Source organism: Jatropha curcas, chromosome 10, assembly GCF_041381405.1.
Source record: "Jatropha curcas cultivar XTBG-Jc1 chromosome 10, XTBG_Jcur_1.0, whole genome shotgun sequence".
NCBI lineage: Eukaryota > Viridiplantae > Streptophyta > Magnoliopsida > Malpighiales > Euphorbiaceae > Jatropha > Jatropha curcas.
Genome location: NC_143160.1, coordinates 14,083,820 through 14,107,620, shown reverse-complemented (window position 1 = coordinate 14,107,620; position 23,801 = coordinate 14,083,820). Strand labels below are relative to the sequence as shown.

The window sequence follows — 23,801 nt, the reverse complement described above, 5'->3', positions numbered from 1 at the left end:
ATATATATATATATATATATATATATTATTTTGTGAAAATATGAATATTTTTAAAATCCAAAAAAGAATGCAATAATGTAAACATAAAGTACAATCTTTGAACTTGTTATTAAAAAAGAAAAATTACAAAGTCTTTTTTCTAATTCAGGTGCAATTTACCAAAAAGCCTTTAAATTTGCCAATTTTTCATTGCATTGCTTGCATAATTTTGGAATTTTTGAGGTAAAAAATTTGCCTAGACCTGATCCATAGCTCCACTTATAAACCAAATAAATGAAATTAAAGATTTTCTAAAAAGTTTTTGATTTTATGCTCTCTTTTTTTTTCAAGTATATGGCTAGAAATACCCTCATTTTGTTTCAATAAAAATCCTTAATTTCATTGATTCATCCATGAGTAGGGTTCGGCCTAGATAAATTGCATGTGAATTACAAATTCGGGCTTTATTTAAATCACAAGATCGATTTTGTAGCTTTTTTTTTTTTTAAATTCCGGGGACAAATTAGACTTTATTACAATAATTTATGGCAACTTTATTTATTTATTTATTTAACTACATATAAATGTGCACAATTGTTCACCTACATAGCCTATCGCCATTTCTATTTTTGCTATTTTTCTTACGAAATTTTAATAATTTCATTCCTTAATCTACTGCAAAAATGGTCTTGCTTTAGTAGTGTTTCGTACAAGTGCATTTAGTGCTGAAATCTCGCGGAAAAGCAATTTGGAAAAATAAGTTGTGTTTATATTTCATTGCTTTAATATTTATTTTTATATTTGTGGTATCCTTGTATATTAAGTGAATGAAAGATATGAAGGTGTCATTTAGTTATCAAAATTCAATATTTCTATAAAGAAACTACAACTCAAGAATAACTCGTATTCTATTACTAAGCATATTCGTCTCTCTTTTTTTTGGTGTTCTTTTAAATTTTATTTTCTAAACCACCGCCGACGGTCTTTTTTAGTTGGTGGGTGGTGGTTTTTTTTTCATGCCTTTCTCTTATTTTTCTTTATTTTATTTAGTTTTCTTTCTAATAATTTTCCAACCTATGATTGTTTGGAATAAAACTTGGATCTAATCTCTCACATCTATAATAGTTGATAGATCTTGAGTGTTTTTTATACCCTCTTAGTAAGGTTATTAATTTCTCTCCTTTTATGGAATTGTTCCTCATTGTTGAGGAGTTTATATGTGGATCTTTTATTTCTCTGATAATTTAAAATACAAGATAGATTGTTGGTTGATTGTGGTTGTAGACTCAGATCCTCAAGTTTGAGTAAATTTTTTTTTACCAATGGAGCTTGGTAGTGCATTTTATTCCTCTATTAAAGTTTGGTCTATTAAATTATTCTGCGGGTGTCAGTTGTGACACGTTTTCGAAAAAATAATATTCGGAACAATTTTTTCTATAATCTTTTGAAGTCCTATTTGAAAATGAATCAGTTTTTATTCGAAAGATTAACCTCTTCTACCAAAATCATATCCGAATAGAAAATTTTAATTTTCTATATTTGTATTTCTTATTCCTATGACAATATTATAATGTATCCAATTTATATTCATTGTTAATTTAAAAAAAAAAAATCAATGTTTCTATTGAAAAGTAAATATAGGAATGTCAAACTATCTTTTGTTGGGTGATAATAACAAGTTTCTAGGAAACTTAACATTTTTGTATTGATTCTATATCTATCTATTTATAATTTATATCTATAATCTATAAAATACCACATATAAATGTGGGAAAAGGGGAAACAATGAAATTTTCGATATTACCTTCAGTGAAATTTAAATTGAAATAACCCGTAATTTTATTTTCAAAACTTTAAAATTTTATTAAATCAAAAATCTGAATTTAAACAGTAAACAATTCTAATTTGAGCCCAAAGTTTCACGAGTTGGGCCCAAGCCCAAATAAAATGTCGAAAAGAAATTTTGAATCGTAAACAGTTAAAATTTTTGAGAAATAATACGAACCCCCGAAATTTAACCTATTATGAATATATATAAATTAATTATTCTAAAATCAAATATCATTACTATTACTATTTTTATTATTATTAAGTAAATGGAGGAAATGTTTTCTAACCTAACTAAATAATTACAATAAAATCGAATTGAACCTAGGAATCAAATCGATTTTTTTTCAGAAACCACATGAATAATCTGAAAACCAAGTGAAAAACCTTCAAACCGAGCAAGAATCGAGCCAAATCGTTGAATCTGATCAAACCGGTTCGAATCTGTCACGACCCGTTTCCGTGGGCCGGACCAGCACTAGGGCCCAGGTAAGCTTAAGGCCCCCGAGGCCCGTAGTAAGCCTGAAACGCTAGAATCTATTATCTCGGTATAAAATTTCAACATTCAGCCCATATGAATATGAAAGATAAACCTCAATATTTTATTAAATCTCGGCCCAAATTTATCGGCTACAACATTCCACAGTTCGGGCCTAATTAACAATGCATCACATTTATAATATGGGTTCACATAATTATCTCATCTATAATAATAAACGATTAAAAGTATACAAATCCTACAACTGCGGAGTCACTAACTGTTAGTATACATAACAAAATAATTATGGAACTAGGAAAAATTCTTTATTGCCCTACGGCGAAGAAACATAGCCTAAATCCGATTAAAGGAAAAACCTACTTCCTGAAAAATCAAACAAGACATGTGAGTTTTCTAAGAAGTAATAATTATTGCACAACACACGCAGTCACACAAATGTGTACATATATTAATCTAGTCATCCGACTAGTTATATGCTCACGCAGCCAGTCACACAAATGGCATATCACCAGCACTCACAATCATAAACATCTTCATACAATCACATCACGTGGAAATTAGTCAGTGGCGCCACCTGAAACCCCAACGAGCCGTCCTCACACATGGCTCGCCCTCTCATACATGTGCACCAGGGAGCCGATCCCCCATACGGCCAACTGGTCTAATCCTCACTGACCAGTCCTCTCATTGTATTTCCATTCTCTCTTTTCTTTTCCATACCAACAGGAGGCAACCCGGTGGTCTCCATCCAATCTAGATCATCAAATACTCACAACAGGAGGCCACCCTGCGGGCTACAATCAAATCTAGATTATCAGGTGCGCAACAACAAGAAGCCATCCTGTGGTTTTCCACATAATCCATTTCATCAGGTGCACACGGGGGCGCCGATCTCCCATTTTCCCGGCCGACGGTCAAATATCATATAATATTCGGATCCATATCACAGACCGTCCTCACAAACCCACGGTGGTGCACTTCATCCCAATTCCACACAAACAAAGCATAGCATTATCACAACACAATTAATCAAACATTGCAATCAAATGCAGACATATTAATCAATTAAACATCGTAATGCAATGCACAATTAAACATCCAAAATCAATGCAAATAAATAAATAAATAGTAATAACAATAATAAAATAAATAAATAAATATGTAAATAATTAAATGAGTAATAAAGATAATAAATAATCAGAGCACTCTATTTATTATGTACCAAGTTATAGAATTAATCTAAATGAACTTATTTAATCATGTCATTCATTAAAACTAGTCTAGGTTCTATTGAAATTTCTGCAGCACCTCCCCTAAAAATTGGACTATCTACCTGCTCAAATATCACAATATTACTATATATTTACCAAATCAATGCACACAGCCCATCCGCCGGGCAATCCATCAATTTAAAATCCCATCCTCCTTCCAAAATAACAATGTCAACACTCAACCATTAATTTACAACTTACAATAACCTCCAATTATGTTCCAACGATAATACCAATCATTCTTTACTTCATATAATTATAACTAGCTTCTATAGCTAATTGCCAAACAAATGAAAGCTTTAATACATATATAATTATAATCGAATAAAACTTGTATCATTAAGTTAATTTCAATTACTTTCATTTGATAGTTTCGTAGTGTCTAACTATTATAGTACTCTTTATCAAACTCTCATTTCTTCATCCTTGCTTAAAGATAACAACCACATATTATACCTTTATTAAATTTTAAATTAGCCACTAAGAACAAATGCTTCAATTAAACTAACATTTAATGGATACATCTATTAAGAAATCCAATTTTACAACTTAAGATATACCAACTAACTAATTCCTAGCAAGAATTAAATCTACTACTATAAAAATTCCATATCAAGCAATAATCTATATAAATGATTGAAAATAACTGCTGCCACTGCCCAAAGTTTCTCAATTCTTATCAAACTTAGTCATTCGAACCTCTACATCCACAAGTTATGAAGAGCGCATTTATTCTAACAATATAAACTTGGTTCAAGCAAAAATCCATGATTTCCTCTAACTAGAAGTTGCCAATATATCAAAGAAATCTTAAGTTATTGATAAAATTCATACATTATATGTTACTTAACCCATTTCCCCTTAAGAACTTAATTTATAACTTCGTTTGCATTATACCACAACAATTATTCAAGCTAAATAGTTAAAATAGCAAGCTGCCATTTCAGGTTTATCAATTCTTTCACCAAAATATGCATTAAACTAAATAACTTATTCACTTGTATAAGGAATTTCAGTTTATAAATCAATTTAAAGAGTAAAATCAAAGCTTCTAATTATTCACACTCAAACAGTAGCAAATTTAGGGATTTAAACTCTACCCAACTTGATTCATGCATCAAATTTATACTCTTGTTCAAACAATTCACTAAATGTATCAAAGAAGGTTGAAATCCGACTTACCCAGCTGAAAAACGCACTAAATACTGAAATTTTCCCGTTAAAGTGACCGGAAGCAGCTCCCTTGCTCAAAAACCATTTATATCGATGCTAGCTCGATTGGAAGTGAAGGGAACAATGGCTGAAGGAGTTGCACACCGGCTAAGGGCAATGTCGTCGGAAAAACGAAAGAACAGGGCTGGTTGAGCTACTGTCCCGATGGGAACGCAAAACCGCAGTTCCTTGCGCACTGTGCCAACCGGAACGGGAAGAGAGCGAGGGCTGCTGCAGTGAGGAGGCGACAACGAGGCCGGCGATGGTCTCAGGTGGTCGGAAAAAGAAAAACAAAAAAAAAGAGAGGGGGAGGGCTGTCGCGCGCCTGGCGCTGGCGCAAGGAAGAAGAAGGAAACGAAAAGAAAAAGAAAAGAAAAAGAAAAGAAAGAAAAAAAAAATCTTGGGGCTTCTAGACCATTCCGGTTCGATTCGAACCGGTTTGGTCTAGTTTAATGATTCGCCTCAATTTTTGCTCGGTTTGCAGTTTTTTTCACTTGGTTTTCAAGCTATTTGTTTGGTTTTCGAAAGATCAATTTGGTTTTAAGGCCCGGTTCGATTTATTTTAATTATTTAGTTTGGTTCCATAATATTTTCTCCATTCACTCAATATAAATAAAATATGAACAATTATGATATTTGATTTTTAGGATAATTAATTTATATATATTCATAACAGATTAAATTGCTTTCATATTATTTCTTGAAAATTTTTAACTGTTCTCAAATCGAAAATTCTGACAATATATTTGGGCTTGGGCCCAACTCACAACACTTTGGACCCAAATTTAAGATTGTTTGGTGTTTAAAGCCCATATAGTCAAAAATCGAAATTTTTGATTTAATAAAAATTTAAAAATTTTGAAAATAAAAATTCGGAGTATTTCAGAATCAAACCGGAATGATCTAGAAACTGACCTACTTTCTTTCTTTCTTTCTTTTTCTCTCCTTTCTTCTTCTTCCAGCAGCGTCGACCTCACCCCTCCCCTCTCCTCCTCTCGTTTTTTTGACAACCAGAGACCCGCGCCGTGCCTCCTCGCCGTCGACTCCTCGCCGCAGCAGTCCGGTCTTCCTTTCCCTTCTCTCCGTTTCCGTTTCTTGTGAGCGCCAAAGTCACAACGAAGCCGCGACTTCAGCTCAATCGAGACAATCGCGTCTTCGTCCTTCTCTCCGAGCAACTCCGGCGACTATCGCCGACAAGGTAAGCCAATTATCCTCCCTCCTCACTCTTTTGCAAATTAGATTGCATAAATTTCAAGATCTTTGTAGTTAGAGTTTTCAGGTACTGTTTATACAAAAAAAAAATTATAGAAATCTTGTATTAAACTACAAACTAAAGTTATGAACTAAGTTTGCTAGATGTTAGTAAGTAGTATAGAGGGTTCATTACACAATTTGTTAGAGGAATTGATAATCCCTTAAAGATGGCAGTAGTTTAATGGTTATTTGCTTGAGTTTTCACTATGATAGGAAGGAAATCTTGAATTTTTATCATTCCAAATGAGCTGCGACTGAAATTTTTAAAAAATGTGTAGGCTAATGTGTTTGCTGCATATTCTATATAATAAATTAGAGTAATTTTAAAATGGCAGCGGCTATTTCTCATTATTTCTATAAACCATTGCTTAATATGGATTATAGGATGTTAAGAATCTAAGTTTTGATGGGAAATGAGTGAAATTTGTGCATATATGTATAAGTCTAAGTTAAGGAGAACCTATTGCATTTGGTGGGGAGTAGCTATTGCAGGTAATCGTTGCCATTTTTATATGAACTAACATAGAAATGGATATATTCTCAATATTTTTGTGATGGATACCATTGGTTAATGCTCAATAGCTTCAATCTTGTTAGGTAACGATTCGATGGTAAACATAATTTACTATAATCTAGATATTGTATTTTCGTGGTAAGATGAAGGAAATTTAGGAAGCTTTAGTTATACGTTCAAGTTGTGAGTTGGGTTACCTAGTAGAAAGATTTATGAAATTGTAATTTAATTGAAGCATTGGTTCTTAGTGGCTAGTTTAGAATTTTAGTAAATGTTTAAAGATGTTGTTTATACCTTAAGCAAGGATGATGAAATAAAGGTTTAATAAGGAGTTTTATAATAGTTAGAAGCTAATTAACTTAACGGTATAACTTATGTTTATATGTATATGTATAAAAGATTTCATTTATTTATCAATTAGCTAAAGAAGCTGATTATATTTATGTGAAGCAAAGAATGTTCAATAATATTATTGGAACATGTTTGAAGGTTATTATGAGTTGTGAATTAATAGTTGAATGTTGATCTTATTATTTGGATGGAGGAAGGGAAATTTAACTGTTTGATCGCCCGACGGATGGGCTGTGTGCATTGATTGATAAATATATAACATTATTGTGATATTTAAACAGGTAGATAGTCCTATTTTTAGGGGAGATGCTGCCGAAATTTCAATAGAACCTAGACTAGTTTTAATTAATAACATAATTAATAAGTTTATTTAGATTAATTCTATAACTTAATACATAATAAATAGAGTGCTCTGATTATTTATTTATTATCTTTATTATTCATTTACTTATCTAATTATTTATTTATTTTCATTGCTACTGTTTATTATTATCATTTATTTTATCGTTATTGTTTATCGTTAATAGTATTTATTTAATTATTTAATTGCATTTGAGAAATGGATGTCTAATTGTGCATTGCATTACGATGTTCAACTGATCAATATATCTGCATCTAATTGCAATGTTTGATTAATTGTGTTGTGATAATGCTATACTTTGTTTGTGTGGAGTTGGGATGAAGTGGGTCACCATGGGTTTGTGAGACCGTTACCGTTAGCCGTGTAAATGGGAGATCGGCGCCCCCGTGTCACCTACCGTTACCGTTACCGTTAACCATAGGATGGCCGCTTGTTGTTGCGTACCTGATAATCTAGATTTGATTGCAGCCCGCAGTGTGGCCTCCTGTTGTGTGCGCTTGATGATCTAGATTGGATGGAGACCACCGAGTTGCCTCCTATTGGTGTATATATATATATATATATATATATATATAAAGAGAGATTGGAAAAACAATGAGAGGGCTGGTCAAGTGAGGATTAGACCGGTTGGCTAGTATGGGGGATCGACTCCCTGGTGCACACGTTATGAGAGGATGGGCCATGTGGCAGGACGGCTCATCGGGGGATTCGGTGACCCCACTGACCAATTTCCACGTGATGTGATTATGTGAAGATGTTAATAATTGTGAGTGCTGGTAATATGTCATTTGTGTGATTGGCTGTGTGAGCATATAACTAGTCGGATGACTAGATTAATATATTTATACATTTGTGTGAATGCGTGTGCTGTGCAATAAGTATTACTTCTTAGAAGGCTCACATATCTTGTTTAATTTTTCAGGAAGTTTCTCTTCAATTCGGTAAAACTATGTTTCTTCGCTGCAGGGCTAAAAAGAAATTTCCCTAGTTCGATAATCATGTTGCTATGTAACTATATGTATAAAAGCTATGTCTTAATTAGGCCCGAACTGTGAAATGTTGTAACTGATAAATTTGGGCCGAGATTTAATAGAATCTTGAGGTTTATATTTCTATAAATATGGGCTGTTTAAAATTCTATTGAGATAGTAAATTTTTATTGTTTCAGGCTTACTACGGGCCTCGGGGGCCTTAAGCTTACTTAGGCCCTAGTGCCGGTCCGGCCCATGGAATCGGGTCGTGACAGAATAATATAAAATAACTTTAGTCATGATCAATTAAAAAAATATATTTTTTTATTCGATATAATCTATTAAAATTATTTTTTAAAAAATAAATATATATAGATAATTAAGCATTTTAAAATTCTAAATTTTGTCTTTTTTAATTTTTCAATAAATTTACATGATAATGAGACATTTAGAAATTTTTTATATTTTATTGGATCAGGTTGGTTAAAGGGTTACTACGAGCCTTAGGGGCCTTAAGTCCATTCATGTTCTAGCGCCGGTCCCCAAAGTAACGTGTGGTGATAGAATCATATAACCAATCAAATTAAATTACTTTTATTTTTTCAATCAATAAAATTAGGGTTAGTCTCTCTCCTTTTTCTCTTTTCTCTCTAGCCTTTTAATCCTAGTTTTGTTTTGAGACTGCTGTTGTTTATCAATGGTAGCCCCTGCCTTCTACTTTTCTTTTCGCTTCACCTCCTTTTGCTTCTAATCTTTTAGTCACTCTAATAAACTCAGATCTGTCAACATATCTATCCTTTTTTTGGATTTGGTATTGTTATTTTGTCTCCATATTTGGAGTTTTTTTTGTCCCTTTGTTGTGAGGGTCTATTACTAATTAAAATAATATGATATTTAACTTTATTTAGTTGGAGACTTTATAACGTGATTTGCAGGTGTGTATATTTGATCAATGGAGCCTAGTAGTGCGACATGTTCCTCCATTGACGCATAGTGGCGTAAACTCATCCGTGGTCGTCATATGTTTCAAATTCTTGAAAAAACAATCCAGGTATAGAAGATCCAGAAGAGTTAGTATTTTGTCATTCAAATCGATTAACGGACTAGTTGTTGCTATGAAAATTTATATCCTTTGCCAATATCAACTTCAAGCGAAAATATATAATATTATATTTTTTTAATTTTAGTTTCATTGTTCGAAAGAATATGAATTCCTTTAATTTGTCAAAAAATCAACGAACTCTATTAGCTGCTAATAGTAGAATTTTATGTCTGGTTTATATGAGTATTTGTAATTCTTAATATTATTATTAATGAATTATATTTTCCAAAAAAAAAAAATTAGGTTAATTTCACCATTGGTATCTGAATGAAAATTTTTCCTAATCAGGTGTCTAACGGTCATAAAATTGTTAATCAAGTATTTCTTGCATACCAAGCACGTTAGAAATTTAGAAGGGAAAATTATTATTATGTCCCTGTATATATTGAAATACAAATGATCAGTCCTTGCGTTTCTAGAATTGCTTTTTAAAGTCCCTATATTTCAGTTATTTCTAATATTCAGTTCTTCCGTATGATTTTAATCAATTTAGCTATTAAATCAATACAAAATGACCTAAATAACCTTAACAGTTTCATCTCCTACTTTTCATCTATCTAAAGCGCTCCCTATCTCCTCTAGCCACTTTACCTAAATCATGGATTCTCCAATAATTTCCTGTTTCAATTTTCAAATTTGGTATAATAATAAATTGGATGTTGTTGTTCGGTCAGTTAATACAATTGGGTTTCATCTACTCGCTAGAAATGCCTTTTTGGACATCACCTCTTCCTGCAAACTCAACCTTATATTGATTCTTCCTCTTACACTCGCACCTAAATCAACAGTGGAGGTGGCATGTCAGATTCAACAAGCAGATGCATTAATCCTATTTCGGACTCTCAGATTTCCTTTGTAGTTTACCCACTCCATTGTGCATAGCCAAATGACACAGAATGGTGAAGGATCTCTTATGAGTTTGTTGCTCCTTAACACTTCTCATAGCCACAGAAATTTTCAAGCTTGTCAAATATATAATTAAGCACATCTCTTATCATCTTGATTGGCAATTGGTTTATAATTTCAATTTTTATAATTTAAAATAATTTCAGTTAAATTAATCTTTTATGTGGATAAAATACAATCCATATTTTGTTTTTGGATTCATGATGTTGTTGGATTTTGTTTTGCACATGAGTAATTTGCAGGCATGGGTTAGTGCTAACTGATAAAAACACTTGCCTTGATGTATTTGCTGGCTGTCATATGAATGGAAGTGTGAAGGCTACCATTAAACGTAGGATTATTATTTTTTCTCAAAGTCACTAGCAAAATGCACTTGCATTTGTTGTTTTTTTTCCCTATTATGTTGTTTTCTTTGAAAATCCCATTAATTATTTATGAAAATGAAATTTAATTGTTGTTTTGTGTTAAATGAGGTACATTTTTTTTTAGTAGATTCATGTTCTTATTTGTTGAAGAATTTGTGTGCCAATGAGTTCTTATGAGTCTCTCTCAAGGATATTTTAGGTATGAAACTTTATTCTCTCTCATTTTACTTTCATTTTTTGTATTGACTCAATGAAAAAACACATAAAATCAGAAGGAAGGATTGAATTAGACGGAATTGAAATATAGAGATTTCAAAAAGTATTTCTAAAATCGCAGGATTTAACTAGTTGTATTTCGATATATACAATGATATAATAATAATTTTCTCAATTTAGAATTCACTTGTTGTTTAAAATGGGACCCACCCTATTGCCATATAAGCATGCATATTAGGCGTAACCTAAATTTTCAAATGAGCTAAAATTAGCTAGACGCATGCGAAAAAGATAAAAAAGCCCTCATCAACAAACAACTCTATGGCATTTGTACAAAAAAGAAAAAAAAAGAACAAGAAGAAACACATCTTTTTCTTCTCCATACCCATTATTTACTAAATTGAATAATCTATAATGTGATATAGATTTTTGGTTCAATTCATGCAAGACAAACGCTTGTAAAATAAAGTTGGATCCCTTTATTTACTAAACATTAGGTAGGTGAGTGAAGAATCGAAAGATGAAGTTCAAGCACTTGAACCACATAAATTGAACATTGATTTTATATCTAGAAATAGAATAAGACCGATGTTAAAAAGGAGAAAGTTTATTACATATGCAATGTGCAAAAGGCGTCATACAATTGTTATAGTTATCTACCTCAAAAGAGGAGATAACTAGCCATAACACTCCACCCTTCAGAAAATATATCACATGTGCTTACTTCATCGCCGCCCGCTTCTGGATGGTAATGGATCAATCCATCACCAGAATCCTTTCTCATTTATAATTTCAAAAAGAAAAAAAAAACATTTTTAAACTTTTAACTTCTAACTACTAACCTCTAACTGCAAACCTCTAACTTTTATTTTATATTATTTAATTTCTTTTAATTTATGCCCTTTTATTTTACTGCATTTTAATTTCCTACACTTTATTTTACAGCACTTTTATTTTACGCATTTTACTTTTATGGGACTTTTATTTTTATTTATTTAATTTTCAATCTTTTAATTTACGCAATTTAATTTCTGTTATTTTTATTTATTTAATTTTCAATCTTTTAATTTACGCAATTTAATTTCTGTTATTTTAATTTCTGCCATTTTAATTCCTATTATTTTATTTTACATAAAACTCACCCCTCTTATTGATTTTGCCAGATAATTAGGTATTCAAAAAATTTTAGTATTCTATCCATCCAATCCCTGTATATTACTTGCACGATCCAACTTGCGGTACAATCGCCGCCCGTCATTAGTGTAGCGCGCATCAAAGTTTCTAGCACCGTTACCGGGGATTGACAACGTGATTGATATTAAAAAATTTTGAAAAACAATTAATCAAGCAATTTATTTTATCTGTCATTTGTTTTTTTGCTTTTATTTTTATTTTCATTTTTAGTAATTTTCTTTTCTTGTATATATCTATATAAAATATAATATATATATATATATAATAAAATATAAAGAATATATATATATATGTATATTAACAAATAAAAAATATACAAATTTAAAATACTATATTTCTGTGGACTAACCTTTTATGGTCGTATAAAAAAGCGTTGATGTTGCGCCTTTAGATAAAAAAATAGAAAGAACAGCACGAACCCTACGGAGAATCAACAAAAGGCACTGGAGAAAAGAAAGAAGTCCCATCCGGACTAGACACCGAAGTGCAGAAATGCCATGATCCGAGCCGGAAGAGGTAGAGAAAACAAAATCTGAGTTGGAAGAGTTAGACAATACAAAACAAATCATGGCCGAAGAAAGGGATTTGAATATTCCCAATCCCTGAGATATCCAAAATGTTGAAGTCAGACCACTTGTTGCTGTAAAGAACTTCGATCTCAAACTAGGACTAATCTCTATGGTGCAACAATCTTAATTTGCTAGTTCTTCGAGCAAAGATCTAAATGTTTATCTAGCAACATTCATTGAAATCAGCGACACCTTGAAGATAAATGGAGCCAGTGATGATGCCATTCGAATGAGATTATTTCCTTTCTCTTTGGGGGACAGAGCTAAGCTTTGGTTACACTCTATGCCCCCAGGTTCATTCACCAAATGGGAGGAGTTGAGCTGAGCTTTCCTATAAATGTACTTCCCACTAAGCAAGACCTCAAAGATAAGAAGCAAAATAGTCACATTCCGGATGAAAGAAGACGAGACTCTTTATGAAGCTTAGGAGCAATTTAAAGATCTTTAGCGACAATGCCCGCACCACAGGTATGACAGACCATTCTAAATTCAACTATTCTTTGATGGTGTGATGCCCTCAACGAGAAACACTCCAGATGCAACCGCTAGAGGATTCTTCCTAAAGAAAGGAGTCAATGCAGCTTACAACCTATTAGAGGAAATGGCAGTAAGTAGTTACAGATGGAATGAAGAACGAGGCACAACGAAGAAAGTAGCAGGAGTACTTGATGTTGACAAACTCACATTTCTATCCGTAAAATTCATTGCTCTATCTAGGAAACTAGATAAGCTAAATGTTAGTGTTGTTGGAGCAATTCAACTAGAACTTAAAGTCTGTGTTGAGACAACGCATGCATTTGCAGAAAATCATTATGGAAATCTCATGGTACTCGACCAGGGCTTGGAACAAGCCAACTATGTCCAAAATAATTGCCCACAAGATCCTAGACAGAACCAATTTCCTAACTCCTACAACACAGATTTCAAAAATCGTCCATATCCAGCTACTAACCAAAACTTCAAACCTCCACCACCTGGATACCCTCCGAGAAACCAAAATTCATTCTCATAACAGTTCATTCCAACTGGACAAAATCAAAATCAATACTCTAGCTCTATCTCAACCTTAGAAGCCATTCTACGGAGCTTTATCAAGAACAAAAACAAGCTAATGATGGTTTTCGGGACATGTTCGGAAAAATGGATTCAAGAATTGATCAACTTTCCACTCATATGAAGTTAATGGAGAATCAGATAGCGCAACAAGCAAGCTCCTCACAAAGCAAAGCCTATGGTAAGTTTCCAAGCCAACCAAAACCAAATCCAAAGAAGCAATACAATGTTGTCTACCTTAGAAGTGGAAAAACCCTAGAGAAAGCCAAGAGAGCTATACAATAAGAAGAAAAATCAAAAGAAAAAGAATCGGCAAACAAGAAACAAAAGGAAGCAATAGAAGAAGACGAAGAGAAAATAAAAAAGAGACAAGAAGAAGATATTCAAAGGAGAATAAGAGCCTTTGAGAGGAAAGCCATTCCATTTCCCTAGAGACTCCGACGGATAAATCTAGACAAACAATTTGGGAAATTTCTAGAGATGCTAAAACAGCTGTATGTCAACATTCCATTTTCTGATATTATGACTCAGATGCCTACCTATGCCAAATTCTTAAAAGAAATTCTAACGAAGAAACAGAAGATGGAAGAGTTGGAAACGGTAGCACTTACGGAGGATTGTAGTGGAATGATCCACAATAAACTGCCACCAAAAATGAAAGATTTAGGAAGTTTCTCCATTCCATGTGAAGTTGGAGTAGTAAAGATCGACAAAGCCTTATGTGATCTAGGAGCTGAAGTTAACCCGATGCCATTATCTATCTTCAATAGACTCAACCTTGGAGAGCTTAGACCAACTCGTGTTGTCCTATAACTAGCATATCGATCTGTCAATTATTCAAGTGAAATTATAAAAGATTTCCCCATCAAAATTGGCAAATTCTATATTCTGGTGGATTTTGTGGTACTGGAGATGGAAGAAGATGCACAAAACGCCCATCCTTTTATGCTGACCTTTCTTAGCAACTGTTGGAGCTCTTATAGACGTTAAAGAAGGCAGACTCACCTTGAAGGTAGGAGAAGATGAAATAATCTTCAACCTACTTGATATGATGAAGCAGCCAGCGCAAAATGCAAAATGTTTTAGAGTTGGCGTCGTGGATGAAATTTGAAAGGAGATAATTAGCAAGGAAATCTATAAGGTCCCCCTCGATAAGTTCATTCCAAAATTTTCCAGTGATGATGAGGAGGATCCTAAGTAGATTGAAATAGACCCTCCACCCAATGATTCATCAACAGGAGATCCAAACATGCCACCGACTGTAGAGATCATACAAAAGGTAGAACTGAAACCCTTACCTAATGAACTCAGGTATGCATTTCTTAGTCCTGATAATAGTGACTCTGTGATAATTAATTCTTCTTTAAATGCTGATCAAATTGAAAAATTGTTGCATTTGCTTAGACAACATAAGAATATCCTAGGGTATAATATCAAAGATATAAAACATGCCAACGACTGCAGAGATCATACAAAAGATAGAACTGAAACCCTTACCTAATGAACTCAGGTATGCATTTCTTGGTCCTGATAATAGTTACTCTGTGATAATTAATTCTTCTTTAAATGCTGATCAAATTGAAAAATTGTTGCATTTGCTTAGACAACATAAGAATATCCTAGGGTATAATATTAAAGATATAAAAGGTATAAGTTCATCAATTTGCATGCATAGAATTTTATTTGAAGATGGGTTTAAACCTTCAATTAAGCCACAAAGAAACCTGAACCCAAATCGTAAAGAAGTAGTTAAAAAGGAAATAACTAAGCTATTAGACGCATGTATCATTTATCCTAGTTTCGATAGTCAATGGGTCAGTCCAATTCATGTATTGCCTAAAAAGGGAGGAATCACTGTAATTAAAAAAAAAAGAAAAAAAAGATGACACGACCCTAGCCACTAGAGTTGTGACCGAATGGTGAATGTGCATTAATTATAGAAAATTAAATAAACCCACCCGAAAGGATCATTTTCCTTTACCTTTTATTGATCAAATTTTGAAAAGACTAGCAGGTAATTCTTATCTCTATTTTCTTGATGGATTTTCTAGATTTTATGAAATTTATATTCATCCACAAGATCAGGAAAAGACCACATTTATTTGTCTCTATGGCACCTATGCATTTAGACGTATGCCATTTGGATTATATAATGCATCAGCTACCTTTCAAAGATGCATGGAGACGAATGATGGCTATTTTTTCAGATTTTCTTGAAGAATGCATGGAAGTATTTATAAATGACTTTTCTGTTTATGGCTTAAGGTTTGAAGCTTGTTTAGAAAATCTAGCTAAAGTCTTGAAATGATGCAAAGAGACCAACCTTATGCTAAATTGGGAAAAGTGTCATTTCATAGTACAAGAAGCAGTTATTCTCAGACACATCATTTCAAAGAGAAGCATAGAAGTTGATCAAGCCAAAGTGGAGGTAATAGAAAATCTACCACCACCATCATCCGTAAAAGAAATCACAAGCTTGCTAGGACATGCCGAATTTTATTGAAGATTCATCAAGGACTTCTCAAGGATATCAAAACCATTGTGTCACCTTTTAGTTAAAGATGTTCCTTTTATCTTTGATGATGACAGTATGAACTCCTTTTACAGATTAAAGAAGGCACTAATATCTACACCAATAATCTCGCCACCGGATTGGTCACCTCCTTTTGAATTGATGTGTGATGCAAGCGATGTAGCCATTGGAGCAGTACTCCATCTATTATGCTAGCCGGACATTGGACGAGACACAAGGCAACTACACAACCATAGATAAGGATTTTCTCATTGTAGTATGGCTTTGAAATGATTCAAAGGTAGTTGTCAAATTTCTAAAGAAGTACATCCTCACCAGATTCGGTACACCTAGAGCTCTTATCAGTGATGGGGGATCGCACTTCTGCAACAGACCGTTGGAGACCCTGTTGAAAAGATATGGAATCACTCATCGTATCGCCACTCCCTATCATCCTCAAACAAATGGACAAGTCAAAATCTCTAATTGAGAATTAAAGGCCATTCTCGAAAAGATAGTAAATAAATCTAGAAGAGATTGTTCTTTAAAATTAGATAATACTCTATGGGGTTACCGTATAGCTTTCAAAACAATAATCAAAATGACTCTGTTCAGACTTGTGTTTAGGAAATCATGTCACCTTCCAGTGGAATTAGAACACAAGGCATTTTGGGCTATTAGAACTCTAAATTTCGACTTGAGGAAAGCATCCGAATGAAGACTAGTACAGATAGAAGAATTGGAAGAAATACGACTTAATGCCTACGAGAATGCAAGAATTTATAAAGAATGGACCAGATGCTGGCATGACAAACATATTCTGAAAAGGGAAATTAAAGAAGGAGATCAAGTTTAAATATTTAATTCCCGGCTTAGATTATTTCCTAGAAAATTAAAATTCCGTTGGTCCGGACCTTACAAGGTGATCAAAGTCCATCTGTATGGTGTGGTGGAAATTTGGAGCGAGAAATCAGGAACATTCCAAGTAAACGTCCGGAGACTTAAAATCTATCTAATCGGAGAGAACTTGCCTATTGTAAACAGGTGGAACCTCGTCAATCCAGATTAATACGCTATCCTTAGTTAGTATGTATATATATATATATATATATATATTACTAATTAAAAGATTAGAAAATAAAAATACTAACTATATATTCTTACTAATTTTTTTGTATTTTAAAATTTTTGTGTTTTTACTTTACACACACACACACACGTATACACTTATATTAAATTTATCAAATATAAGTATATATAATAAAACAAAATAAAAAGATAAATGAAATGAAGTTTGGGAGCAAGCAAGGCGAGCGCCTAGTCCCCCAAATTTGGACCATAGGCCATCGCTTATGAAGAGCCTAAGAAACACTCATGAGACCGCTTGGACCAAGGAAAGAGCTAGCCCAAGCAACCACCTGAGTGAGAGGTAGGAGATTGCCTGCCTCGACCAAGAAGCCAAGCAAGCAACCACTTACCCAAAGGTAAGAGATCGCCTATCTCAAACAAAAGGCCAAGGTAGGAGATTGCCTAAAGGAAGCAAACCAAGAGCTAGGCGCATGCCTACATTCCAGGTACGCAACTTTAAGCACTCACCTACTCAGCACACACTTGTCACTCAGGAGATCACTTAGACCACTAGCCTAGCTAAATAACCTGCTTAGGAGTTGAGTTGTCGACATGAGATAAAATGAGAATCACACGCGTCCATCGTAGAAGAATTCTCACGTCACACTTGTCATATAAGCAAACACATGCAACCAAAACACTCCTCTCTCGCCAAACTTTTCCAATACACAGAGAACTATCAAAGCTAAACCCTTAAAACACAAAAGCTTCATGCCCCGACAGTGGCACCTAGGAAATGAGTTTCAGCCAAACCAGTGACATGCAAACGCAGAAACGATCCAATCTCACCTGGTATGCTTATCGTTCCTATGCCAAATCCTCAGAAAACATTCGACAGACCAGAGAGAGCAAGGATTATCGTTCCATCTAGAAGAATTAATGAAGAACTCCTTGATTCTATTGAGATTGGAGTAGAACTTTCACTTATTGATGGAAGAAGTGGGGTGGGATAGCTTAGCAAGGTTTAGAGTTAGGGTGGTGCTACAGGTTTTTATTTAGCGGCGGATTTTGGAAATCCTCCGACGATGGTTTTTCCCCCCAGACTTCCACCTAACCCCCTGTGAGAGTTGCCCATTCTCGTCTACAGTTAGTGCTTTTTGGTGAAGATGGGAAGAAAAAAATTTTGCTTTTTGGTTGTAAAATAGAAAAAGAAAAAAATCCCTATAAGATAAATAAAACTTTTTCTTTTCTTTAGTCCTATTTTCTATCGATTGCACTAATTTTTGCTTACTTCTTTTATTTAATTGTTTGTTGCTTATTTACATAAAATAGAAAAACCACAAAATAGTGCCTTAGAATAATACACACAAAGTAAATAATAAATACTAATAACTAGCAAAGAGAAAAAAAAGAGGAAAAAATCATAAAAATATAGAGGCCGATAGACATAGGCGAGCACATGAAGCCCTGCCTAGGCACTCACCTGGCTTGGAATTCATGCGCACCTAGGCGCTCGCTTGCCCACTTTGTTCACCATGAATAGGCGCTTGCCTGCCCCTTAGCGAAGTCGTACAGAGGCGCTCGCTTATCTCCTTCTTTCTCTTTAAATTGCATGCGACCCTATTTATTTTCTTTCTCTCTCTCTCTCTCTCGACTCTCTCAGCTTCAACAACAGCTCCGCCCTCTCTCTTTTGTTCTCCAACGACCACCACAGCAGCGCCACGCCACCTCACTCCTTCCCTTCTCGCCGATAGTGACACCGCCGTTAATGGTCATCCAAGATTAATTGAAATTTTATCCTTAATTTTAATTGAGGTGCTATTACTACAAAATATCATAATTAGGATAAAATTAACAAAAATATCAAAATAGAATGAAATTACAAAGCTGTCAAAATTCAGGGTGACGTGATAAATTAGGCCTATCTAAATTTATAAATCGGGTGTCCACGATATAAATCCCAAAGTTTATGGTAATTTTATAGGGTAAGCCTCTCGAATCAAGTTAAACCAAAAGAAGTCAATTAAAGCTAACCAAACCAGTGAACTGGACCGTTTTATAGCTAATTAAAAGGCGGAATGGAAAACCGAACCAAAAGAAGCTTCTCCTCTCTTCTTCTCTTGCGATCTGCAAGTATTACTCGTCTCCTGCCATTTTTGATCAGCTCTCGGACAAACCAAGACCCGCAAAGCTTCACCGGCCACCAGACATTGATTGGCTCTCTTTCTCTCGCATTTCCGTTGTTGGTGAAGTTTTAGATCGCGGAATATATCATTTCCTTGCAACTGCCAGAACGACAACCTTTGTTTCTGGTGATTCTGAGAGCTTCGGGCAACATATCTTGATTGGGTGAGTTCGGATCACCTTCTAAGTATCTTTAAATTAGTCTTCTTTCATTTATTTTGAGTTATTGTAAGATTGAAATAGTTAAGTTTAAAATTGAGAATTTGCCAGTTCAAATAAATTAGTTAATGTTGGTCAAAATTGATATCAAAATCGAATGTTAGAAAAGTTTTGCTATGATATTGTGTATGATATGTGGATTTCTGGAAGCAACCACCATTCTGGCTACCCTGGAGGATGGCGGCGTCTCCGAGGACTGAGGACAGTGAACTCAGTTTTGTCTCCTCTCGAGCTGAACATAACAGGATAGGTTACTTTTGAATGAGTTAGAGAACTGTGCATGAATTTCCAAAGTTTGATTGTACCTGACTGAGCCTCTGATACTAAATTTTGAATTTGTTCTTGTTATTTTGTGTGGAGCAGTTTCAATTATTTGATTGTGGATGTTTCCTATGCAGCCTATAAGTTGTAACAGTCGAGATTTCACTTCCTGGTGCTCAAAATCCTTTCACCTTCCCCTTCAGGTACTTTCAATTACCACTATTAGATTGCTCTATTAATCAGTTTTATTGAGCACTTTGGTATGATGATGATTATGATAATGATGGGTCTGAATTGTTTCAATTAGGAACTTTTCTAATTGCTTCCTCTTTCTTGGAAGTTCGATGAAAAACTTAAAAAGTACTTCCACAAGAAAATGCAATTTGAATTATAAACTAGTTGTGTACACACAACATGTTTGATAAATTGTTACTTATAAAAAAAAAACATCCTTTTACTTGTTTTAACAATTTTTCCTCAAAAAAAATTGCTTATCCTTTTCTTTCTCTTTATAGAGGAGGTGGCAATGGCAGGAGTGATACAGAAGTTCTTCATCACTTCAATGTTTATGTGGATGGCTCCTGTTTTGATCCTGTACGCATTTAATAATGACTTACTCCCTGGTAAGGTTATCCATTCTTATTTTGTTCAGATAGATGATTTTTGCTTCTCAAGATAACCTTATAGTATACAGTGAATGCTCTTAAGACACTTAATCATTGAAAATTGTTAATGCAAGCTACACCCAATTGCCATAGCTGAACACCATATATAGTCTTTTGTGTTCTTAGCCCTTTAGGTTTTCACTGTTTACACAAAAGTGAGAGTAAAAGTATTTGGGGTAGTAAGGAATTGGTTCCTCGTGACATTGCCAAATTAGGTATGTCAACAAAGTTTTGTGGATATTGCATCTGGACTTCTGTAATTCGATGACCATTTATATGTATCAAAGGACTTTCAATTTGCTGATTTTCTTGTGAAAAATTGTGATGATAGTGAGACAAGATTACCTAGACACTAGCTCTTTTAGGAGCCTTAGGCGTGTCCAAAAACTTTAGTGATCTTTGTGGGTGTAAAATCTTTGGAATTATAATCCTTTTGCAGTCTTATGGACTCTACAAATGTAGAAAATGCATGTACTCTTGATAGAAACAGAGTATGCCTTTTAGTTAGTTCTTGGGCAAGGTGGTGTTTTTGGGCTTTTATTTGACTTTATGATTTTGGAGCTTTTACGAAAGGAAGGGGCAAGGTGGTGTTTATCGTTTTGAGTAATATCCGACTTCATTGGAGGGTGTTGCTTTCTTAGCTTGTTTGTTATGTTCTTGTTTGTTGTTGCCTACTGAGTTATTTAAGAGTACTACTTGTCCCCCACGATGCACTTATTTCATTTTTTTTCCCCATAAATTTTCTTTTTTCTTGTGAAAAGGAAGGATTGGATTTTCTTAATGATGAAAATAGGGGAAATAGTGAGAAATGGATGGAGGAAGAAAATTCTCTGTTTACATTGATTACAGTGAATTGTGGGTGCTTAATCATGAAGAGAAGCATGTCCCAACCTGGCAATTGATCTGTATTGAGATGACTATTTAACTTAACATCTATATCTGGGATTTGTTTGGAGGAGATTGAAGCATTTGTTTTTGACTATTTGAATAAAGAGCTGAGGTTTTCTTGTTCACTTGATAAACATGTCCTTTTTGAATAAACAATGTTATTCACTATTAGGACCACTTTTTTTTTCCCCCCCTCCCCCTTCCCCTCCCCCTTCTCTTCCTTTCTTTTTGGAGTTGAAACCTGCAATATGAATTTGCTCTTCAGTGGCTATTTGTCTTTTGTGTGCGGTTGGTGCTTTCTTTTTCTTAGTTTAACTGCTAATCACTGTATCTCATGTCTGGTATTAATAGGTTTGAGGTGCTATTATTTTCTACAAATAAGTAAATGTCCAAAAGAAGGTTAATTTGTGATGATATTAGAAAATATTATTTAATCTTGTGGAATGGTCTCCAAATTGACTTTCACATTTGATGTTTCTTGTACTAAAGCAATTTGGAAATTGATGGCGAGTTCACTTTTTGAAGGCTTTAGCAGCATTGGTTTAACCTTCCAGCAGTCCCTTTTTGAAGTTGTGTTTATATCAAATGCTACATCCTTGAAATGAACATCTTCACATGAATTTTTTCATCAGATTTAGCTTGTCTTACATGACTCTAAACAAATTTTTAGTGCATATTTTCTACACATTTTAGCACTTTGAACGTTTTAGGCACTTGTTTTTCTCTTCTTCTAGCATAATCACAACAAGTTTCAATTTTTTAAGAAATCATTTATTTTCCTGCTGGAGACCATAGTTATTGTGAATGTATGATAATAAATAAGGTGAGTACCGTATGGAAAGGTAAAACAAAAGGGGAAAAGCGCAGAGTATATTTCTATCCATTGATTCTGATATTTTGGAGCAAAAATGTATCTTATCTATTTGCTTTATGTGGCAAATTAGTTTTCCTGTGTTATTGTGTCCGAGCCAGATTTTGGGCATTATAATTTACATGCGAACTCTGAAGCTTAAGATTTTCAGAATAAAGTAGCAGTTGTGCTTAAAAGAATTTGGTTAGATTTTCAGAATAAAGTAGTAGTTGTGCATAAAAAGAATGTGTTCCAACTTGTTTCATGGGGGCTAAACCAAAGAGATCACAAAGAACTTCATCAAGAACTAAACACATGAGATGACCGTATAGAACATAAATGAGATGACCGTATAGAAAATCTCTTGAATCATTTTCATGTGGCATATTGTTGTTGTTGATAGAGAATTTCTTGTAGCATGCATTTCTGAAGCAGTTCTTGCCAAGAAATATAATATTCACTTAGGTGTCTAAACCTTAGTAAGTCCTTGTCTCATGTTCTAAAAATGGGGAGAGGGCCAAGTGCCTCTACATCGTTTTGCTCATTTAGGTTTTCTAATCAGATTATTATTTGGACTATTTGGAACAGGTGTAACCCATTTATCTCCCCATGCTCTGACGCTGTTGAGTGGATTCCTCGCTGTCATATCAGTCAATGTAGTTATTGCATTCTATATCTATATGGCAATGAAAGAACCTGCAGAGAAACACGAACCGGATCCTAAGTTTGTTTCAGACGCCAAAGCCAGTGTAAGTCAGCTTACAGGTAAAGCCGAGGAATCTTCTTCCCAATCCGTGAAGAAAGAAGAGTAGGATACCCAAAAACAATCGGGATAGCTAGTGTAATTTAGTTCAGGTTGGGCTTCTGATCATTAGAAGGTTGAGTTACAACGTCATTCAATCTAGTTATTATGTATGAAGTTTGACGCGAGTGCGAATTTTTTAAGTGTGATTTTTTGAATTTTAATGTATATTATCTATTGGCATGTTTACTGTTTTGATCTCATTTTTTCATCTGTGGTGGCAGTTAATGAATTATTTACAATTGTGAGCTATTTTCATGGACTGTTGACAGAATTGCAATTTATTAATTAATTTTTCAGATTGAAGACTTCTTTATGGTTTAAATCTGTAGATCATGTTATTGTTCTGTTTGTTTCTTTTCTTCTAGAGATACTACGGTACAAGTTTACATATTTCAATGCAGCAATTCAAGCATACTTCTACTCGACACAACACAATTATAAGTCACATGTAGAGTAGAAACAATCATACTTATAGAGTATGGGAAGAGGAACAGAACCTGACCTTTTGGTTCTAGGGAATTGCTCTTTACTGCGAGGTTGGAGGAGCATTTGCAAGGCATGTTATCTTTATTTAGATAAGGGTTAATTATAAACTTAGATGTTTCAATTTTTTAAAACTTTCTATAAAAATGTTTTTACGAAAAACATTTGCAATCTAATGTTTAAATTTATCAAAATTTTTCAATAAGTATTGCATGTTCATGT

At 33.9% G+C, this 23,801-nt stretch overlaps 1 protein-coding gene across 1 annotated transcript; it reads left to right on the top strand.

Moving 5' to 3' along the window:
• The first annotated feature begins 19,299 nt into the window (after positions 1-19,299).
• Positions 19,300-23,282, top strand: LOC149493151 (uncharacterized). Its single transcript, XM_089715670.1, has 4 exons — positions 19,300-19,573; positions 20,026-20,091; positions 20,404-20,511; positions 22,880-23,282. The coding sequence occupies exons 3-4, from the start codon at positions 20,415-20,417 to the stop codon at positions 23,101-23,103; spliced, it is 321 nt and encodes a 106-aa protein (XP_089571796.1). The 5' UTR covers positions 19,300-19,573; positions 20,026-20,091; positions 20,404-20,414; the 3' UTR covers positions 23,104-23,282.
• The last annotated feature ends 519 nt before the right edge of the window (positions 23,283-23,801 follow it).

Coding starts and splice junctions, on each gene's coding strand:
- LOC149493151 (XM_089715670.1), top strand. CDS start 20,415: ATGGCAGGAGTGATACAGAAGTTCTTCATCACTTCAATGTTTATGTGG. Junction 20,512..22,879: donor TAATAATGACTTACTCCCTG/GTAAGGTTATCC, acceptor TATTTGGAACAG/GTGTAACCCATTTATCTCCC.